A 16,383-nucleotide genomic window follows, 5' to 3' on the forward strand; every position below is an offset into this window, starting at 1 on the left:
TCCCCTCAAAACCTGAAGGAAAGCGCCAGGAACCCCAATGCAGCCCCCACTCACAAGTTCTTGTGCTGCTCCTGGAGACGAGTGCGAGCTTTCCGGTCTTCTTCCTCTTGCAGCTGTTTGGCCATTTGTAGGTCATGCTTGACCAGGCGGTTGCGCTGGATGTTGGTGGCTAAGTGGTGCTCGACTGGAAGGAGACGGGAAGCAGGGAATTAAGAGAATGGATAGCCATTTGTCTGAAATGGTATAAGGTTTTCTGCCTGAGCAGGGGGTTGGACTAGATGACCTCCAAGGTGCCTTTCAGATTCTATTCTATTATTCCATTCCTCTATTCTATTCTATTCTATTCTATTCTATTCTATTCTATTCTATTCTATTCCTTTTCTCCTATTCTATTCTATTCTATTTCTATTTCTACTCTATTTTCTATTCTATTCTATTTCTATTTCTATTCTATTCTATTCCTTTTCTCCTATTCTATTCTATTCTATTCTATTCTATTCTATTCTATTACTATTTCTATTCTATTCCCATAATTCTCTATTCTATTCTATTCTATTCTATTCTATTCTATTCTATTCTATTCTATTCTATTCTATTCTATTCCCATAATTTTCTATTCTATTCTATTCTATTCTATTTCTATTCTATTCCTTTTCTCCTATTCTATTCTATTCTATTTCTATTTCTACTCTATTTCCTATTCTATTCTATTTCTATTTCTATTCTATTCCTTTTCTCCTATTCTATTCTATTCTATTCTATTCTATTCTATTCTATTCTATTCTATTCTATTCTATTCTATTCTATTCTATTTCTATTCTATTCCTTTTCTCCTATTCTATTCTATTCTATTTCTATTTCTAGTCTATTTTCTATTCTATTCTATTTCTATTTCTATTCTATTCTATTCCTTTTCTCCTATTCTATTCTATTCTATTCTATTCTATTCTATTCTATTCTATTCTATTCTATTCTATTCTATTCTATTCTATTCTATTCTATTCTTCAGTTCTATTTTCTATTCTATTCTATTCTTATTCTATTTATTTTCTATTCTATTCATTTTCTATTCTGTTCTAGGAAACTGATAAACAAGCAAGGGACAAACCACACATCTCAATAAAGAGAAATGCCAGGAGCCGCCCAATTGGATTAATAACGTTTCAGTTAAAATCCAATCGAGCAGAGCCGGAAGCAGGGAAGACTAGCACAAAAGGAAACCTTGTGTGAACAAGGAAAGGATCCAACAGGGTTTCTCCCACGTAACTTACTTTCCTGTTCCTGCAGGCTGTGGGCCAGCGTGTGATCCTCCCGGACAGCAAAATCTCGGCAGACTGGGGAGAAAAAGCAGGAAAGATTGGGTTCCTCCGGGAAGGCTGAGCCAAGTCCCTCACCAAGACTAGGCCGCAACTTCTAGAACTAACAAACCTGGAACTAAGGAGAAATTTCCTGACAGAACAATTAACCAGTGGAACAAGCTGCCATCAGAAGTTGTGGGTGCTCCATCCCTGGAGTTTTTTTAAGAAGAGACTGGACAGAAGGGCCCTATACCAGGGGTAGGCAACCTCGGCTCTTTTAGGACTCATGGACTTCAACTCCCAGAATTCCTGAGTCAGCTATGCTGACTCAGGAATTCTGGGAGTTGAAGTCCATGAGTCCTAAAAGAGCCAAGGTTGCCTACCCCTGGCCTATACCATCTCAGACAAATGGCTGTCCAGTCTCTTCTTAAAAACCTTCAGGGATGGAGCACTCACAACTTCTTGTGGCAAGTCATTCCACTGGTTAATTGTCCTCACTGTCAGGAAGTTTCTCCTTAGTTCCAGGTTGCTTCTCTCCTTGACCAGTTTCCATCCGTGGCTTCTTGTCCTGCCTTCAGGCGCTTTGGAGAATAGCTTGACTGCCTCTTCTTTGGGGAAACCCCTGAGATACTGGAAGGCTGCTATCATGTCCCCCCTGGTCCTTCTCTTCATTAAACGAGACCTCCCCAATTCCAGCAACCGTTCCTGATATATTTTAGCCTCCAGCACCCTGATCGTCTTTGTTGCTCTTCTCTGCACACTTTCCAGAGTCCCAGCATCTTTTTTTTTTACATCGTGGTGACCAAAACTGGACGCCGTATTCCAAGTGTGGCCTCACTGAGGCCTTGTAAAGTGGTATTAACACTTCACCTGGTCTTGATTCTTTTTTTTTTCCAGTGCTTTTTTTCAATGGTCACTAAATGAGCTGTTGTAAGGCGGGGACTTCCTGCACCTATATTAAGAGGCCAAGAGGGAGGAGAAATGGCTGCTTTGGGGGAGGTGGGGGTTGAGATCTGCCATGGATGCCAGGTGGGGACGTTGCTCAACAAAGGAAGCTCTCGTGGTCTGCTCTTCCCCCCAGCCAGATCGTATGTTCCTTTTGCAAACTTGCAAAGGACGCTGCCAGATGTGTGGGGACTTCCTGTCCAGATGCTTATTTGGAAGCTGTCTGGCCAAGCCCTTCCGGAGGCCCCCAGCCCCTTCAGAGACCCCCAGATTTTTCAAAAGTGCCAGGAGAGAAATAGTCAGAGCGGAAGAAGCCTCTTGGGAGGAGAAGCGAAATGTCTTCGAAGAAAAACAAGCAGGCCCAGTTGCCTCGTGAAGAAAAAGCACACAAGCGAAATCCTACAACAGGGAGACCAAAGACACACAACGTCCGTCCCAAAAGCCTCCTGACTCTACAGCAAGGGCTGTCCACCCTCGGCCACTTCAAGACTCGTGGACTTCAACTCCCAGACTCCCCCAGCCAGCACTGCAGCTAGTCCTCAAATTACGATCACTTGTTTAGTGACAGTTCGAAGTTACCATCGGCAGGGGAAAAAGTGACTTTTGTTTAACGTCCAAATTCGGACGCTCGGCAACTGGCTCACGGCTACGACGGTCGCGGTGTCCGAGGGCCGCGTGATCTCCTTTTGCGACCTAACTACAGCAGTGATCCCCTTCCTTAACAACAGCGGCAAGAAAGGTCGTGAAGTGGGGCGGGATGCTCTTCCCTGTCTCGCTTAGCGACAGAAATGTTCAATTCAGCACTGGCTGTAAGCCGCCGTATAACGAAATAGAAGTTTCCGCAGCCGAAAGAAAGGCTGGAACTCCAGGCAGACGGGCGGAGCCAGCAACTCAGGTGGCCGCCATCCTCCAGGCTGATTTAATTCAATCTTCACGTAGGGCCCACGACTGCGGCCTTCCATGGCTCAGATGCCTCCATGGGAGACCCTCAAAACCAGCCCTGAAGGGGGAGGCCATTGCTCTGATGGGCGTCTGCTTCGTGGCTGCTCCACCAGACAGTCACCTGTCTGAAGTGGTACAGGGTCTCCTGCTCGAGGAGGGGGCTGGACTAGAAGACCTCCAAGGTCCCTTCTAGCTTCTCTTCTCTTCTGTCCTGTCCCTATCCTATCCCTATCCTACTCTATTCTTATTTCTATTCTATTGCACGGAGAGAAACTCAAGATATCTTAGAAGACATAATGCAGAAGCCTCTTTTGCAGAAGGGTCTACCAAAGAGGGAGAGGGAGGGAGAGGGAGAGGAGAGGGAGGGAGGGAGGGGGAGAGGGAGGGAGAGAAGGAGAGGGAGGGAGAGGGGGGAGAGAGGGAGGGGGAGAGGGAGAGAGAGGGAGGAAGAGAGAGAACTGGAGATGGCTGTGACCTTCTGGTGGAGAAGCACCACCAAGCATGAGAAGAGGTTGGCCAAGTCTTGTTCAGGAGGGGAACTCTCTTCCTTTGCAGTCTCCACCAGGTCAAGGAAAGGAGATCTGGTTCTCAAGATCTGGCCTTGGACAGCTGTGTCAACGTGTGAAGGAGTGGAGGCTCTCTTTTACAAGCCAAGAGGACAAGTTGCAGCTCCAGAGATGGGAGATCCTCTGCATGCAACATCTGTCCTTCAACCTTCTCCCTTCCCTTCCTCCTGCTCTTCAAGGGCGGCATGGGGGCTTAGCCAGATCCCCAGTTGCTCCGGATTCTCAGCTGTTCTGGAGGGAGGGGGAGCCAAGCAAGGAAAGGCGCCTGCCAGCTGGCCCTCTTTCCCCCCCCCCCGCCCACCCACCCCCCTTGGAAGATGCTTCCAACCAAGTTCTCCAAGTTTGAGGCAAAAGAAGGAAAGTCAGCCAAGAAGGAATCAAACAGCTGCGGCCCCATAACAAACAGCTAAATTGACCTTTCTCCGGAACAGGGGGGTGGGAAGGGGGGGCGCTTTGCTCTGAAGGATCAGCATGGATCGGCCCGGAGCTGGTTGCCCTGGAGATGCCCCCCCCAATCCGCCCTCTTTGGCTGGCGGCCCTTGTTTGACAACAGATGCAGCTTCTCTGTCTTCACAAAGCCACAGGTGGTGGGGAGGGGATAAGGGAGGGAAGACCCCCCCCTCCAGCTCCCGGCCTCAAGGCAGCAACTAAATCAGGAAAACCGCTCAGCAAATTCCTCCCCAGGAGGAGGGGAAGCACCCCGGTTCCACTGGGGCATCTCACGGGTTCAAAGGCAACCTGGTTAAAACTGAGGCTGAATCCCACCCCCAGCACTGGGATTTGGGGACCCCTAGAAGCAAACCCGGGGAATGCAAGAGAGGTTTGAGAAGGAACCCCAAAAAGAATGGAATAGGGATAGAATATGAATAGGAATAGGGATAGAATAGAAAATAGGAGAAAGAATGGAATAGAATAGAATAGAAAATATGGAATGGAATGGAATGGAATGGAATGGAATGGAATGGAATAGAATAGAATAGAATAGAATAGAATAGAATAGAATAGAATAGAATAGAATAGAATAGAATAGAATAGAATAGAATAGAATAGAATAGAATAGAAATAAAAATAGAATAGAATAGAATAGAATAGAATAGAATAGAATAGAATAGAATAGAATAGAATAGAATAGAATAGAATAGAATAGAAAAGAAAATGAATAAAAATAGAATAGAATAGAAAATGAATAAAAATAGAATAGAATAGAATAGAATAGAATAGAATAGAATAGAATAGAATAGAATAGAATAGAATAGAATAGAAAAGAAAATGAATAAAAATAGAATAGAATAGAAAATGAATAAAAATAGAATAGAATAGAATAGAATAGAATAGAATAGAATAGAATAGAATAGAATAGAATAGAATAGAATAGAATAGAATAGAATAGAAGAGAAGAGAAGAGAAGAGAAGAGAAGAGAAGAGAAGAGAAGAGAAGAGAAGAGAAGAGAAGAGAATAATGACAGGACAGAAATAGAAACAGAAATAGAAATAGAAAAAGGAATAGAACAGAACAGAATTAGAACAGAATCTGGAAGGGACCTTGGAGGTCTTCTAGTCCAACCCCCTGCTCAGGCAGGAAACCCTATACCATTTCTACAAATAGTCCTTGACTGACTTCACACCTGCAGTGATTCACTTAACAACTGTGGCAAGAAAAGTTGTAAAATGGGGGGGAAGACTCATTTTGAAAACTGTCTCACTTAACGACAGAAACTTTGGGCTCAATTTTGGTCAATCCCTTTGAACTAGATGCCATGCTTCTGAACTTTGACCACACGTGACCGGCGGCTGCAACAGTCGTGTGAAAAACGGTCGTAAGTCACTTTTTTCAGAGCCTTTCACGGTAGTGGCCAGCTTCGAACAGCCATTAAACAAAGGCCTGCAAGTCAGGTCGGAAAAGGGGCAGAACCGTTGCATTCCGGCCGTTGCCAGTCCCCGGAAGCTGGAGGAAGGCAGGCTGGTGAACTCTGCCCGGGCGTGGCACCTCCGGACTGGCACGGAGGCCCAGAGCAAAGGGAGGAGACCACGAGAAAGAAGGGGAGGAGGAGGCAGAATCTGGAGAAGACCTCTATGATGTGGGGCATACGGTGGAAGGGGAGGTGGCACAATCTGTTGGGCGAAGGAGTGGCAGCGTGGGTGAGGATGGGGTGAAGATCAAGCAGGATGCAGGCATACACACATACACCCGAGACAGAATAACAGAGTTGGAAGGGACCTTGGAGGTCTTCTAGGTGACCCTGTGCCATTTCAAAGAAATGGTTGTCCTGTTAAAAACCTCCCGTGATGGAGCACCCATAACGTCTGGAGGCAGGTCGTTCCACTGATTAACAGAATAGCCGAGTTGCAAGGGACCTTGGAGGTCTTCTAGTCCTGCCCGCTTCTCGAGCAGGAGACCCTACACCATTTCAGACAGGTGGCTGTCCTGTCTCTTCTTAAAAGCCTCCAGTGTTGGAGCACCCGCAACCTCTGGTGGCAAGGAGTTCCATTGGTTAATTGTTTTCACTGTAAGAAATTCCTCCTTAGTTCTAGGTTGCTTCTCTCCTTGATTAGTTTTTTTCTTCTTCTGTGGCAGCCCCTCAAATGTGGGAAGATGCTATCATGTCTTCCCTAGTCCTTCTTTATACTCGAGATAAAGGTAAAGGTTCCCCCGCACATGCGTGCTAGTCGTTTCCGACTCTAGGGGCCGGGGCTCATCTCCGTTTCAAAGCCGAAGAGCCAGCGCTTGTCCGAGGACGTCTCCGTGGTCATGTGGCCGGCATGACTAGACGCCAAAGGCGCACGGAACACTGTTACCTTCCCACCGGAGCGGTCCCTATTTTTCTACTTGCATTTTTATGTGCTTTCAAACTGCTAGGTTGGCAGAAGCTGGGACGCGTAACAGGCGCTCACTCTGCTACGCGGCACTCGGGATTTGACCCGCCAAACCGCCGACCTTCTGATCGACAAGCTCAGCGTCCTAACCCACTGAGCCACCGCGTCCCTTATACTAGAGATTAAAAAAAAGAAAAACGAAGAACGGTTGCTGGAATTGGGTGTGTCTATCTCTAGAGATAGACATTCCCAATTCCAGCAGCCGTTCTTCGTATTTTTTTTCCTAATCATCTTTGCTGCTCTTCTCTGCACTCCTTCCAGGAGTCTCAACATCTTTTTCACATCACGGAGACCAAAGCCTAAGTGTGGGTCTTGCAAAGGATTTACAAAGCGCTAAACAGCTCAGATGTTACCAGCTCTGTTCAAGCAGAGTGAAATTGTGGCAATCGCTATGATTTCCCTTTGTCCTCTGCAGGGCAAATTGTTGCTCACGTCAGAATGACAAGAGTTGGAAGGGACCTTGGAGGTCATCTAGTCCAACCCCCTGCTTCCGGCAGGAAACCCTACAGCATTTCAGACCAATGGCTGTCCAGTCTCTTCTTGAGAACCTCCACTGGTGAAGCCCCTACAACTTCTGGAGGCAGGTGGTTGTTCCACTGGTTAATTGTTCTCGCTGTCATGAAGTTTCTCCTTAGTGCCAGGTTGCTTCTCTCCTTGAGGAGTTTCCCTCGGCTGCTTCTATGGCAAAGAAAGTATTTCTGCAGATGAAGATTTGAAGAACTGAGAATCACCCTGGTGCTTGCCCACAGCAGCTGACTTCCTCTGGCTTTCCTTCTTCCTCTAAGTGGGGGGGGCACCAGGCAGCCTTGCACCTTCTCCCTCCTGCAATGGGGGGGGGAGGACAGCTCTCACAAGAGGCCCCTCCCAGCACGCTTGAAGCTCCTGCACCCATCTCTCTTCCAGTCCCACCTGCCAGTCCCACCTGCCAATCAATCCTCAGCCGCCTCCACCCATCGCGGCTGCACCCCAAGGCTAAAGGGGCTCATCCCAGAGACTAAGCCCCAGCAGCCACTTTCGGTGTTTTCAGGTGTGTGTGTGTGTGTGTGCGCGTGCGCTAAATCTATGTTAAAGATAAAAACTACCCAGAGGTCTCCTCTTTTACAAAAATGGACAACCTCCTTGAGACAAAGGGACTCTTGTTCCTCCATGCAAAAGCGATTTGCAAAAGGGCCCCACTTGAAATGAGGACAGTGGGGGAGGGGAGATCAAAGGTGAAGCCCCCAGCTGAAGGCCAGGCCTGCTTCGGACCGGGTTCCCAGGCCCCCTTGGGGGAAGGAAAGTGCTTTTACCAAAAATGAGGTGCAGCGGGCTGGTAACCCAGGGAGGCCCACCTGCTGTGCCCTAAAACTGGGACAATGATCTCTTCACATCCCCCCCCACTGTGTCGCCCCCTTGGAAAGGACCACTGTTTGGGTCAGGTCTTCAGATCTGGCTTTTGGTGGGGTGGGGGGGGAAGAGGCCAACAGAATGCAAAGAGCTTCATGTGAGGTCCTGGGTGCTCTCTGGGCCTGGTGAGTTTCTCGCAGACGTTTCATGACCCAACTGGGGAACATCGTCAGTGCTGGAAGGGAGGAGGAGGAGGAGGAGTTTTCTTGCAGACGTTTCATGACCCAACTAGGGAACATCATCAGTTCAAGGAGAGTTTGCTCTCTGTTTACAGAGAGCACCAAGGACCCCACGGTCCTCCTCCTTCTCCTCTCTGCAAAGCCCACTCCCTTCTAGCACTGATGATGTTCCCTAGTTGGGTCATGAAACGTCTGTAAGAAAACAACCTAGTTCAGTGACCACCAAGGACCCCCCCCCCCGTCTTTTTCCTCCTCCTTCCCTCCCTCCCTCCCTCCCTCCCTTCTACCACTGATGAAGTTACCTAGTTGGCTCATGAAACGTCTGCAAGAAACTAACCAGGCCCAGAGTGCACCAAGGACCTCACAATCCTCCTCCTCCTCCTCCTCTTCCTCCCCCCTCCCTCCCAGCACTGACAATGTTCCCTAGTTGGGTCACGAAACGTCTGCAAGAAAACAAGCAGGCTCCGAGAGCACCCAGGGCCCGGCAATTCAGCCCTGAGCTGCAGAGATTCTCTTCCAAGGAGCTTCATTTACACTTTGAATTACTATTATTACGCGGTGCTTTTTCCGAGAGCTGCAATTTTGTACCTTCTTCCTTGGGAATAAGCCTCATCAGCAAAGCTGAGTTTCGCAACTGGCCTCAACAGAGCAGTGTGGTGTGAAATTTGCATTCATTGTAAAAATAAACTCCACGGTTTCCTGGCGGGACAGCTCTGCAGCCGGCTCCATGCCCTGAAACCCGGCCTGTGTGTGTTTTGCCCTGTACGTTTGCAGACTAGTTCACACGCTGTGGCTTCATGTGATAACCCACCATCTCTAGATGGAATCTGGTATCAGGAACCGGGCCGCCAGGTGGCGGGCCAAGCCAAACACCGGTAGACCTCGACTTACCACCACAATTAAGCCCCAAAATTTATGTTGCTAAATGAGACAGTGGATAAGTGAATGTGACCTTTGTCGCCACAGTTATTGCCCCAAAGAAGAGACGGTCAAGCTATTCTCCAAAGCACCAGGACAAGAAACAATGGCTGGAAACTGACCAAAGAGAGAAGCAACCTGGAACTAAGGAGAAACTTCCTGACAGTAAGGACCATTAACCAGTGGAACAGATTGCCACCAGAAATTGTAGGCGCTCCATCACTGGAGATCTTTAAGAAGAGACTAGAGACACTTGATGTCTGAGATGGTATAGGTTCTCCTGCTTGAGCAGGGGGCTGGACTAGAAGACCTCCAAGGTCCCTTCCAGCTCTATTCTATTCTATTCTATTCTATTCTATTCTATTCTATTCTATTCTATTCTATTCTATTCTATTACTTTGTTATTCTATTCTATTCATTATTTTATTCTATTCTTTATTCTATTCTATTCTTTATTCTATTCATTATTCTATTCTATTCTATTCATTATTCTATTCTATTCATTATTCTATTCTATTCTATTCATTATTCTATTCTATTCTTTGTTATTCTATTCTATTCATCATTCTATTTTCTATTCTATTCTATTCTATTCTATTCTATTCTATTCTATTCTATTCTATTCTATTCTATTCTATTCTATTCTCTTTTCTCTATTCCATTCCATTATTAAGGGAATTATTGCAGTTGTTAAATCAGTGAACTGCTTGTTAAGTCGATCCGTTTTCTCCACTGTCTTTGCTTGTCAGAAAGTTACATGAGGGTCACGTGACCGTCATAAATTGCCAAGCATCCGAATGTAATTCACGTGACCCTGGGCATGCTGCAACGGTCATAAGTCACTTTTTTCCAATGTCACTGTAACTTCGAATCATCACTAAATGAACAACTGTAGGTCAAGGATTCGTTTCCCATAATCCCCGGAGTGTCTTTCCTTCCCTTTCAATGACACATAACTTAAATAAACCAATCAGGAAAAACTTTACCCGTTCGGTGTAAGAAAAATTCTTCTAAATTTTAGCTTGTGCAGTTTTCCAAACTTTTTCTCTTAGAACACCTGTTTGCGTAAGGTATTTTGGTAAAATGGTAAAATGTTTGGGGATGATCCAGCCAGCAGCTTGTGTACACAAACAACAAGTTTGCAGTGTATTTTGCCTTTTTTTTCTGGGTTGTTTTTTTTAAAAAAAATATACCGTCATTAAAACTTTTAAAGATGAAGATAAAAAGCAAATATAAACTAATAAAAAGCAAGGTTGGAGAAAGAAAAAGAGAGAAATTGAAGAGAAAGTTAAAAGTGAAGAAAGGAAGAAAGAAAAGCAGAAAAGAATAAGGATGTGAACAAATGGCTTCTGATCTTTAGAGCAATTATAAATTCAATTAGAAATTTACCTCTTTCTGTAAAGCGTCAACTGAACTCTTTCCTTCAAAAAATCTGCGTCTAAGCATCGTCACACATTTATTTTTTTCTGTCTTGCACAAAAAGTCCACATGTGATTTCTAGTCAGCAATAAACACAGATACCGTCTTTTCCCTCCTCAAATAAATCAATTTAGCCACCATCGTCTTGGCCAAACATATTGCCGAACATCTTCGACCATAAATCTCGCAGCCATTTTCATCTACAAAGTTCCACGTCCCTTTTCCAACAGTCACAAAAGAGAGGCTTCTGATCTCAATTATATTTTGATTTATTTTTTTAGAATCTTCTGAATCCGTCTGTAAACGAATCCAAAACTTTCTAGCTTTTTTGACACATCCGCCCAACACAGTCATACTTCCCTTCTCCTTCTTCACATTTCCAACAAATATTTGAAGCCTCCTTGTTTGGACTTATTTCTGATCTACGGTGTTGTGCAAACTCAAGTTTGCTACTCAGAGTTTTGTGCAACTCCAGACCACCGTTAAAAGCAACTGGGCAAAAGGTGATATGCAAACCACCCCATATATATCTCTCAAGCAAACAGTAACCATTCTTTTACTCACCACCCTGGATGGAGGCCACAACCCACACACCTCTTGTTCTTAGAAGACACAAATTCTCCATCTCCAATCAGATTAACCGATCTAACATCTGAGGAAGTTTCAACTCACAAAAGCTTACTACAAGGTTTAATGACCTCTGTGAGTCAGAAAAACTGCTCCCATTTTCTGCCTGATTTTTTTTTTGACCCCCCGAGGCTAAGGCAACTTTCTCTCTGCAATATATCGTAACAGGGAGATCTTTGTAGGGCAGGTGTGCAAGGATTTGGGGGGGGGACTTTTTGTGTGTTTGGATGCCTCCTACCCAGAGAAAGGATTATAAAGCTACCCAAGGATAAAGAGCTGAGTTGTGCTATTTACTCCAGAGGCCAAAGGAAGTCAGGAAGACAAGATCCTAGATCAGGGGTAGGCAACCTCGGCTCTTTTATGACTCATGGACTTCAATTCCCAGAATTCCCTGAAGTCCATGAGTCATAAAAGAGCCGAGGTTGCCTACCCCTGTCCTAGATCTTTTCCCCAAAGAAAGAGTAGGATCCGTTTCCAAAAGTCAAGGGGAAGACTCATCTCAAAAATAAAATTGCAAGCAGATCTTGCAAAGCCAGAGGGAAAAAACGCTTTCTTTGAAAGCTATTCCTCAAGTACATGTAGTCCTTGACTTACGGCCACAACACGCAAGAGAGCTGTTATTAATTTATTTACAGGATTTATATGGCTCACTCGCGGTCACTCTGGCTTGCTCACAAGCAATAAAGTCTTAAGCGAGTTTTGCCGCATTTTATGACCTTTCTTGTCACTGTTGTTAAGTGAATCGCTTCAGTTATTATGTCAGTAATGCCGTTGTTAACTGAAGCTGGCTCCCCCCCATTGACTTTGCTCAGGGGATCATGTGACACACACCCCCGGTGGACACTGCGACCGTCATAAATGTGAGTCAGTTGCCAAGCGTCCGAATTTTGATCCCTTGACCGCGGGGATGCTGCAACGGTCATGTGAAAAGAGTCACTTCTTTCAGCACCGTTGTAGCTTTGAATGGTCATTAAATGAACCATTGTAAGCCGAGGACTTCCTATAAAGCTAACCAAGAACCCAGCAGCGTGTGGTCCTGCAACAGATGGGATGTTTCCAACACTGGAGGTTTTTAAGAAGAGACTGGACAGCCATCTGTCTGAGACGGTGTAGGGTTTCCTGCCTGAGCAGGGGGTTGGACTAGATGACCTCCGAGGTACCTTCCAGCTCTGTTATTTTATCGGAAATTTGGACTTGTGGACTCCTAGAAGACCTCAGCCAGCCAAGACATAAGTCACAGGAGCGGTCGTTAAGTCACCTTTTTTTTTCAGTGTCTCAAAGGGAAACACACCTGAATACATGCAATCCTCAACTTATGATTTAGATTTAGTGACCGGTTCAAGTTACGATGGTACTGAAAAAAGTGTCTTATGATGCCTTTTCACACTTAACGACCGTTGCAGCATCCCTGTGGTCACGTGATCAATATATGGATACTTGGCACCATATTTATGACAGCTGCAGCATCCTAGGCTCATATATCCCCTTTTGCCACCTTCCAAGAACCAATCAGAATGAATCAGAATAGAGTTGGAAGGGGCCTTGGAGGTCATCTAGTCCAACCCCTTGCTCAGGCAGGAAACCCTATACCATTTCGGGCAGTCTCTTCTTAAAAAGTTCCAGGGTTGGAGCATTTACAACTTCTGGAGGCAGGTTGTTCCACTGGTTAATTGTTCTAACTGTCAGGAAGTTTCTCCTTAGTTCCAGGTTGCTTCTCTCCTTGACTGGTTTCCCTCTAGTTTCCCTCTAGTTTCCCGTCCTGCCTTCAGGGGCTTTGGAAAATAGCTTGACTGCCTCTTCTTTGGGGCAGCCCTGAAATACTGGAACAATGCTATCATGTCACCCCCTCGTCCTTCTCTTCATTAAACCAACATGGCCAAATCCTGCAACCACCCTTCGTGTGTTTTAGCCTGGACTCAAAGGGGAAGCCAGAGTCCGTTAACAAGCAGGTTACTTAGTTAACAACCTTCACTTAACAACCATTGTGGCAGGGGAGGTCATAAAACGGGGCAAAGAACTTAAGAACCGTCTCGCTCAGTCACGGTCCCATGGAGAAGGGGATTTTTGCCATCTGGAAGAGTGACAGACTAGTTCTGCCACTTCAAGGTGTGTGTGTGCATGTGTAAATATAAACAGACACACATACACACAAAAAACGTGAAGTTGAATTTCAAGTTATAAACATGTGAATATAAATACACCTATATAAAAGTGCACATATATAATTATACCAATCAAAGGCCCGCCAAGGGGCCGATTCTCCAGGGGTCATACACACACACACACACACACACACACACGAGACACCCCCCCCAGGTCCGTTACAACTGTTGTGGCAGGGAAGGTGGTGAAATGGGGCAAAGCTGACTCAGGGAGGGGGATCTTGGGCTCAATTCAGAGTCCTACGGAGAAGGGGATTTTTTTGTCACCTGGAAGAGTGACAGACTAGTTCTGCAACTTCAACGGTGTGTGTGTGTGTGTGTGTAAACATGCGCGCGCACACACACACACCTTGCACACAGACACCTTGAAGTTGAACCTCTAGTTATAAACTTGAAATTTATACATGTGAATATAACTACACCTCTAATTCTCCGGGGATTCCTCTCCCCCCCCCCCGCCAACACACAAACGCACAACTCGGGACACACACACACACACACACACACCTTGCACACAGACACCTTGAAGTTGAACCTCTAGTTATAAACCTGAAATTTATACATGTGAATATAACTACACCTCTAATTCTCCGGGGATTCCTCTCCCCCCCCCCCCCGCCAACACACAAACGCACAACTCGGGACACACACACACACACACACACACACACCTTGCACACAGACACCTTGAAGTTGAACCTCTAGTTATAAACCTGAAATTTATACATGTGAATATAACTACACCTCTAATTCTCCGGGGATTCCTCCCCCCCCCCTCCGCCAACACACAAACGCACAACCCGGGACACACACACAAACACACACACACACACACCCGAGGACCGCCCCGTCCTCTCCCTCCGCCTTCCCCGCTTCCCCGCCGCTCCCAACAGTCCGCTACAAAGTAACCCGCGCCGGAAGCGCCGCCGGCCCCGCTTCCCACGACCGCTCGAGCCGGCCCCGCGCAACCCGGGTCAGGTCCCCTCCTCCTCCCCCCGCTCCGTTCCGGGGAGCGCGCGCGCGCGGGCGAGTTGCGGGTCGGGTGCAGGTCGTGCGAAGGCAGCCCCGGCCCCTCCCGGCTCTCCCGGCGGCTTCCGCAGCGTCTGAAGGCGGGCCGAGGCCGCCGTCTCTCCCGGGCCAAGGAAGGGCGGCAAGTCCGCGCGCCATGGGCTTTGGAGTGGGCGCTCTCACCTTCCTTGACGCCCGGCAGCTTGGAGCGGTCGATGCCCACTTCGGCCATGTTGCGGGCAGGCGGGCGGGTGGGCGGGGAGCGCGCCCCCGGCCCCCCTTGGCTGCTCTCCCGCGGGGACGCGCTCCGGGCACGCGCCTGGCTGGGCCCCGGCTGAGCCGCCTCCGGCCAGTCCCGCCGCCGCCGCCGCCGCCCCCTCCTCCCTCTTCGCCAGCGGGAGGGGCGGGGCCCCGTCCCGACCCCGCCCCCGCCAGGTGAAGCGGCGTCCCGAGCCGGAGGGGACGCTCCGCTCTTGCCCCCCCCACTCTCCGCGCCCCGCCCCCGCCCCGGCGCATGCCGGGAAGTGTAGTTTGGCTCCCGGACCCCCCCCCCACACACACCGTCCTCCTCTAGTGAAGTTCCTCCTTCTCCTCCTCCTCCTCCCCTTTGTCTTCGCCTCCCCCTCCCCGCTGGCCTGGCCGGCTGCGGATAATGGGAGTGGCGGAGCGCAAGGGCTGGAGGACGGCCCGACGGAGCAGGACACCCCGGGCAAGGCTGGGAGGGGGGGAGAAGAGCGGCGAATGAACCCAGCACCCCGCCCCACCCCATTGCGGGTCCGCTAGAGCAGGGGTCTTCAAACTTGGCCCTTTTATGACTTGTGGACTTCAACTCCCAGAATTCCTGAGCCAGCCTAGCTCAGCTTGGAAACCTAGCATAGCTGGCTGAGGAATTCTGGGAGTTGAAGTCCACAAGTCATAAAAGGACCAAGTTTGAAGACCCCTGCGCTAGAGCAATGCTTTTCAACCTTGGCCACTTTAAGATGGGTGGACTCCAACTCCCAGAATTCCCCAGCCAGCAAGGCTGGCTGGGGAATTCTGGGAGTTGAAGTCCACCCATCTTAAAGTGGCCAAGGTTGAAAAACACTAGAGGCGCCGCCCCCCCCTCCGGCAGAATGTTGGAGGGGCTGATTTAAAGGGGCGCCTGGGTTGCAGAAGAGATGTTTGACCCCATCCCACCGGGTTGGGGGGGGGGTTTGGAACTAGCCCAGCTCCAGAAGATCTGGGTTCGGATTCTGAGAAACGGAGCTGGTTTCTCCCACCCACCCCCACCCCCCACCCCCGTTGCATTTGGCCGCGGGGGCCCCACTTGGGCTGGAGTCAAAGCCTGCGGAGGAACTAGCGGGCATAGTGCCTGTTCCCGAACTTGGGGAGCACTGGAGACCCCCTTCAGACAGGCGGAGGGCGTCTCCTGGCATTGGACCCCTTCTAATCCAGTCTCCCCCCCCACCCAAATACAAGAGGGCAGGGAAGAGATCCCCTTGCAGGGCATTCTGGGCACTGCCAGAGCCCCTCCCCCCTGCCTTCTTCTGAGATTTTGGGGGCTCAACTTCTCATGCCAGGCCTGGGATTTCCTGGTGGCCTCCCATCCTAGAAAAAAGCAGCCCACGCGGCACCCTGGGAGAATCGATGCAGCTAGTCCTCGACTTACGACCATGACGGCGCCCAAAATTCTGTCACTAAGTGAGACGGCCATTAAGTGGGTTTTGCCCCATTTTATGGCCTTCCTGGCCACTGTTGTTAAGTGAATCACTGCCGCTAAGTTAGTAACGTGGTTGTTGAGGGAATCCAGCTTTCCCCTGTTGACTTTGCTCATCGGATCACGTGACCCCCGGGGACACTGTGCAACCATCATAAGTATCAGTCAGGTGCCCAGCGTCTGAATTTGGATCTCGTGACCACAGGGAAGTTGCAATGGTTGTGTGTAAATGGTCATAAGTCACGTTTCTTTCAGTGCCGTCGTAATTTCAAGCGGCCACTAAACTGTTGTAAGTCAAGGACTTACTAAATTGGAAGGGACCTCAGTGGTCATCTAGCAAAGCCCATGAGATCATCCTCAGAG

The 16,383-nt window shown here is 48.2% G+C and overlaps 1 protein-coding gene across 3 annotated transcripts in view; it reads right to left on the minus strand.

The window, feature by feature from the left end:
* Positions 1-14,702, minus strand: part of CCDC50 (coiled-coil domain containing 50) — a 35,781-nt gene extending 21,079 nt beyond the window's left edge. For all 3 annotated transcript variants that reach the window (XM_081329465.1, XM_081329464.1, XM_081329463.1), the window contains exons 1-3: positions 14,508-14,702; positions 1,272-1,334; positions 55-184 (exon numbers count right to left, since the gene is read on the minus strand). In XM_081329465.1, coding sequence (XP_081185591.1) covers positions 55-184; positions 1,272-1,334; positions 14,508-14,556 — 242 coding nt within the window. In that variant the 5' untranslated portion in view covers positions 14,557-14,702. The remainder of the gene's footprint in view (positions 1-54; positions 185-1,271; positions 1,335-14,507) is intronic.
* Between the last annotated feature and the right edge of the window lie 1,681 nt (positions 14,703-16,383).

This window comes from Vipera berus, assembly GCF_964194415.1.
Source record: "Vipera berus genome assembly, chromosome: 5".
In the NCBI taxonomy this organism is placed as follows: Eukaryota; Metazoa; Chordata; class Lepidosauria; order Squamata; family Viperidae; genus Vipera; species Vipera berus.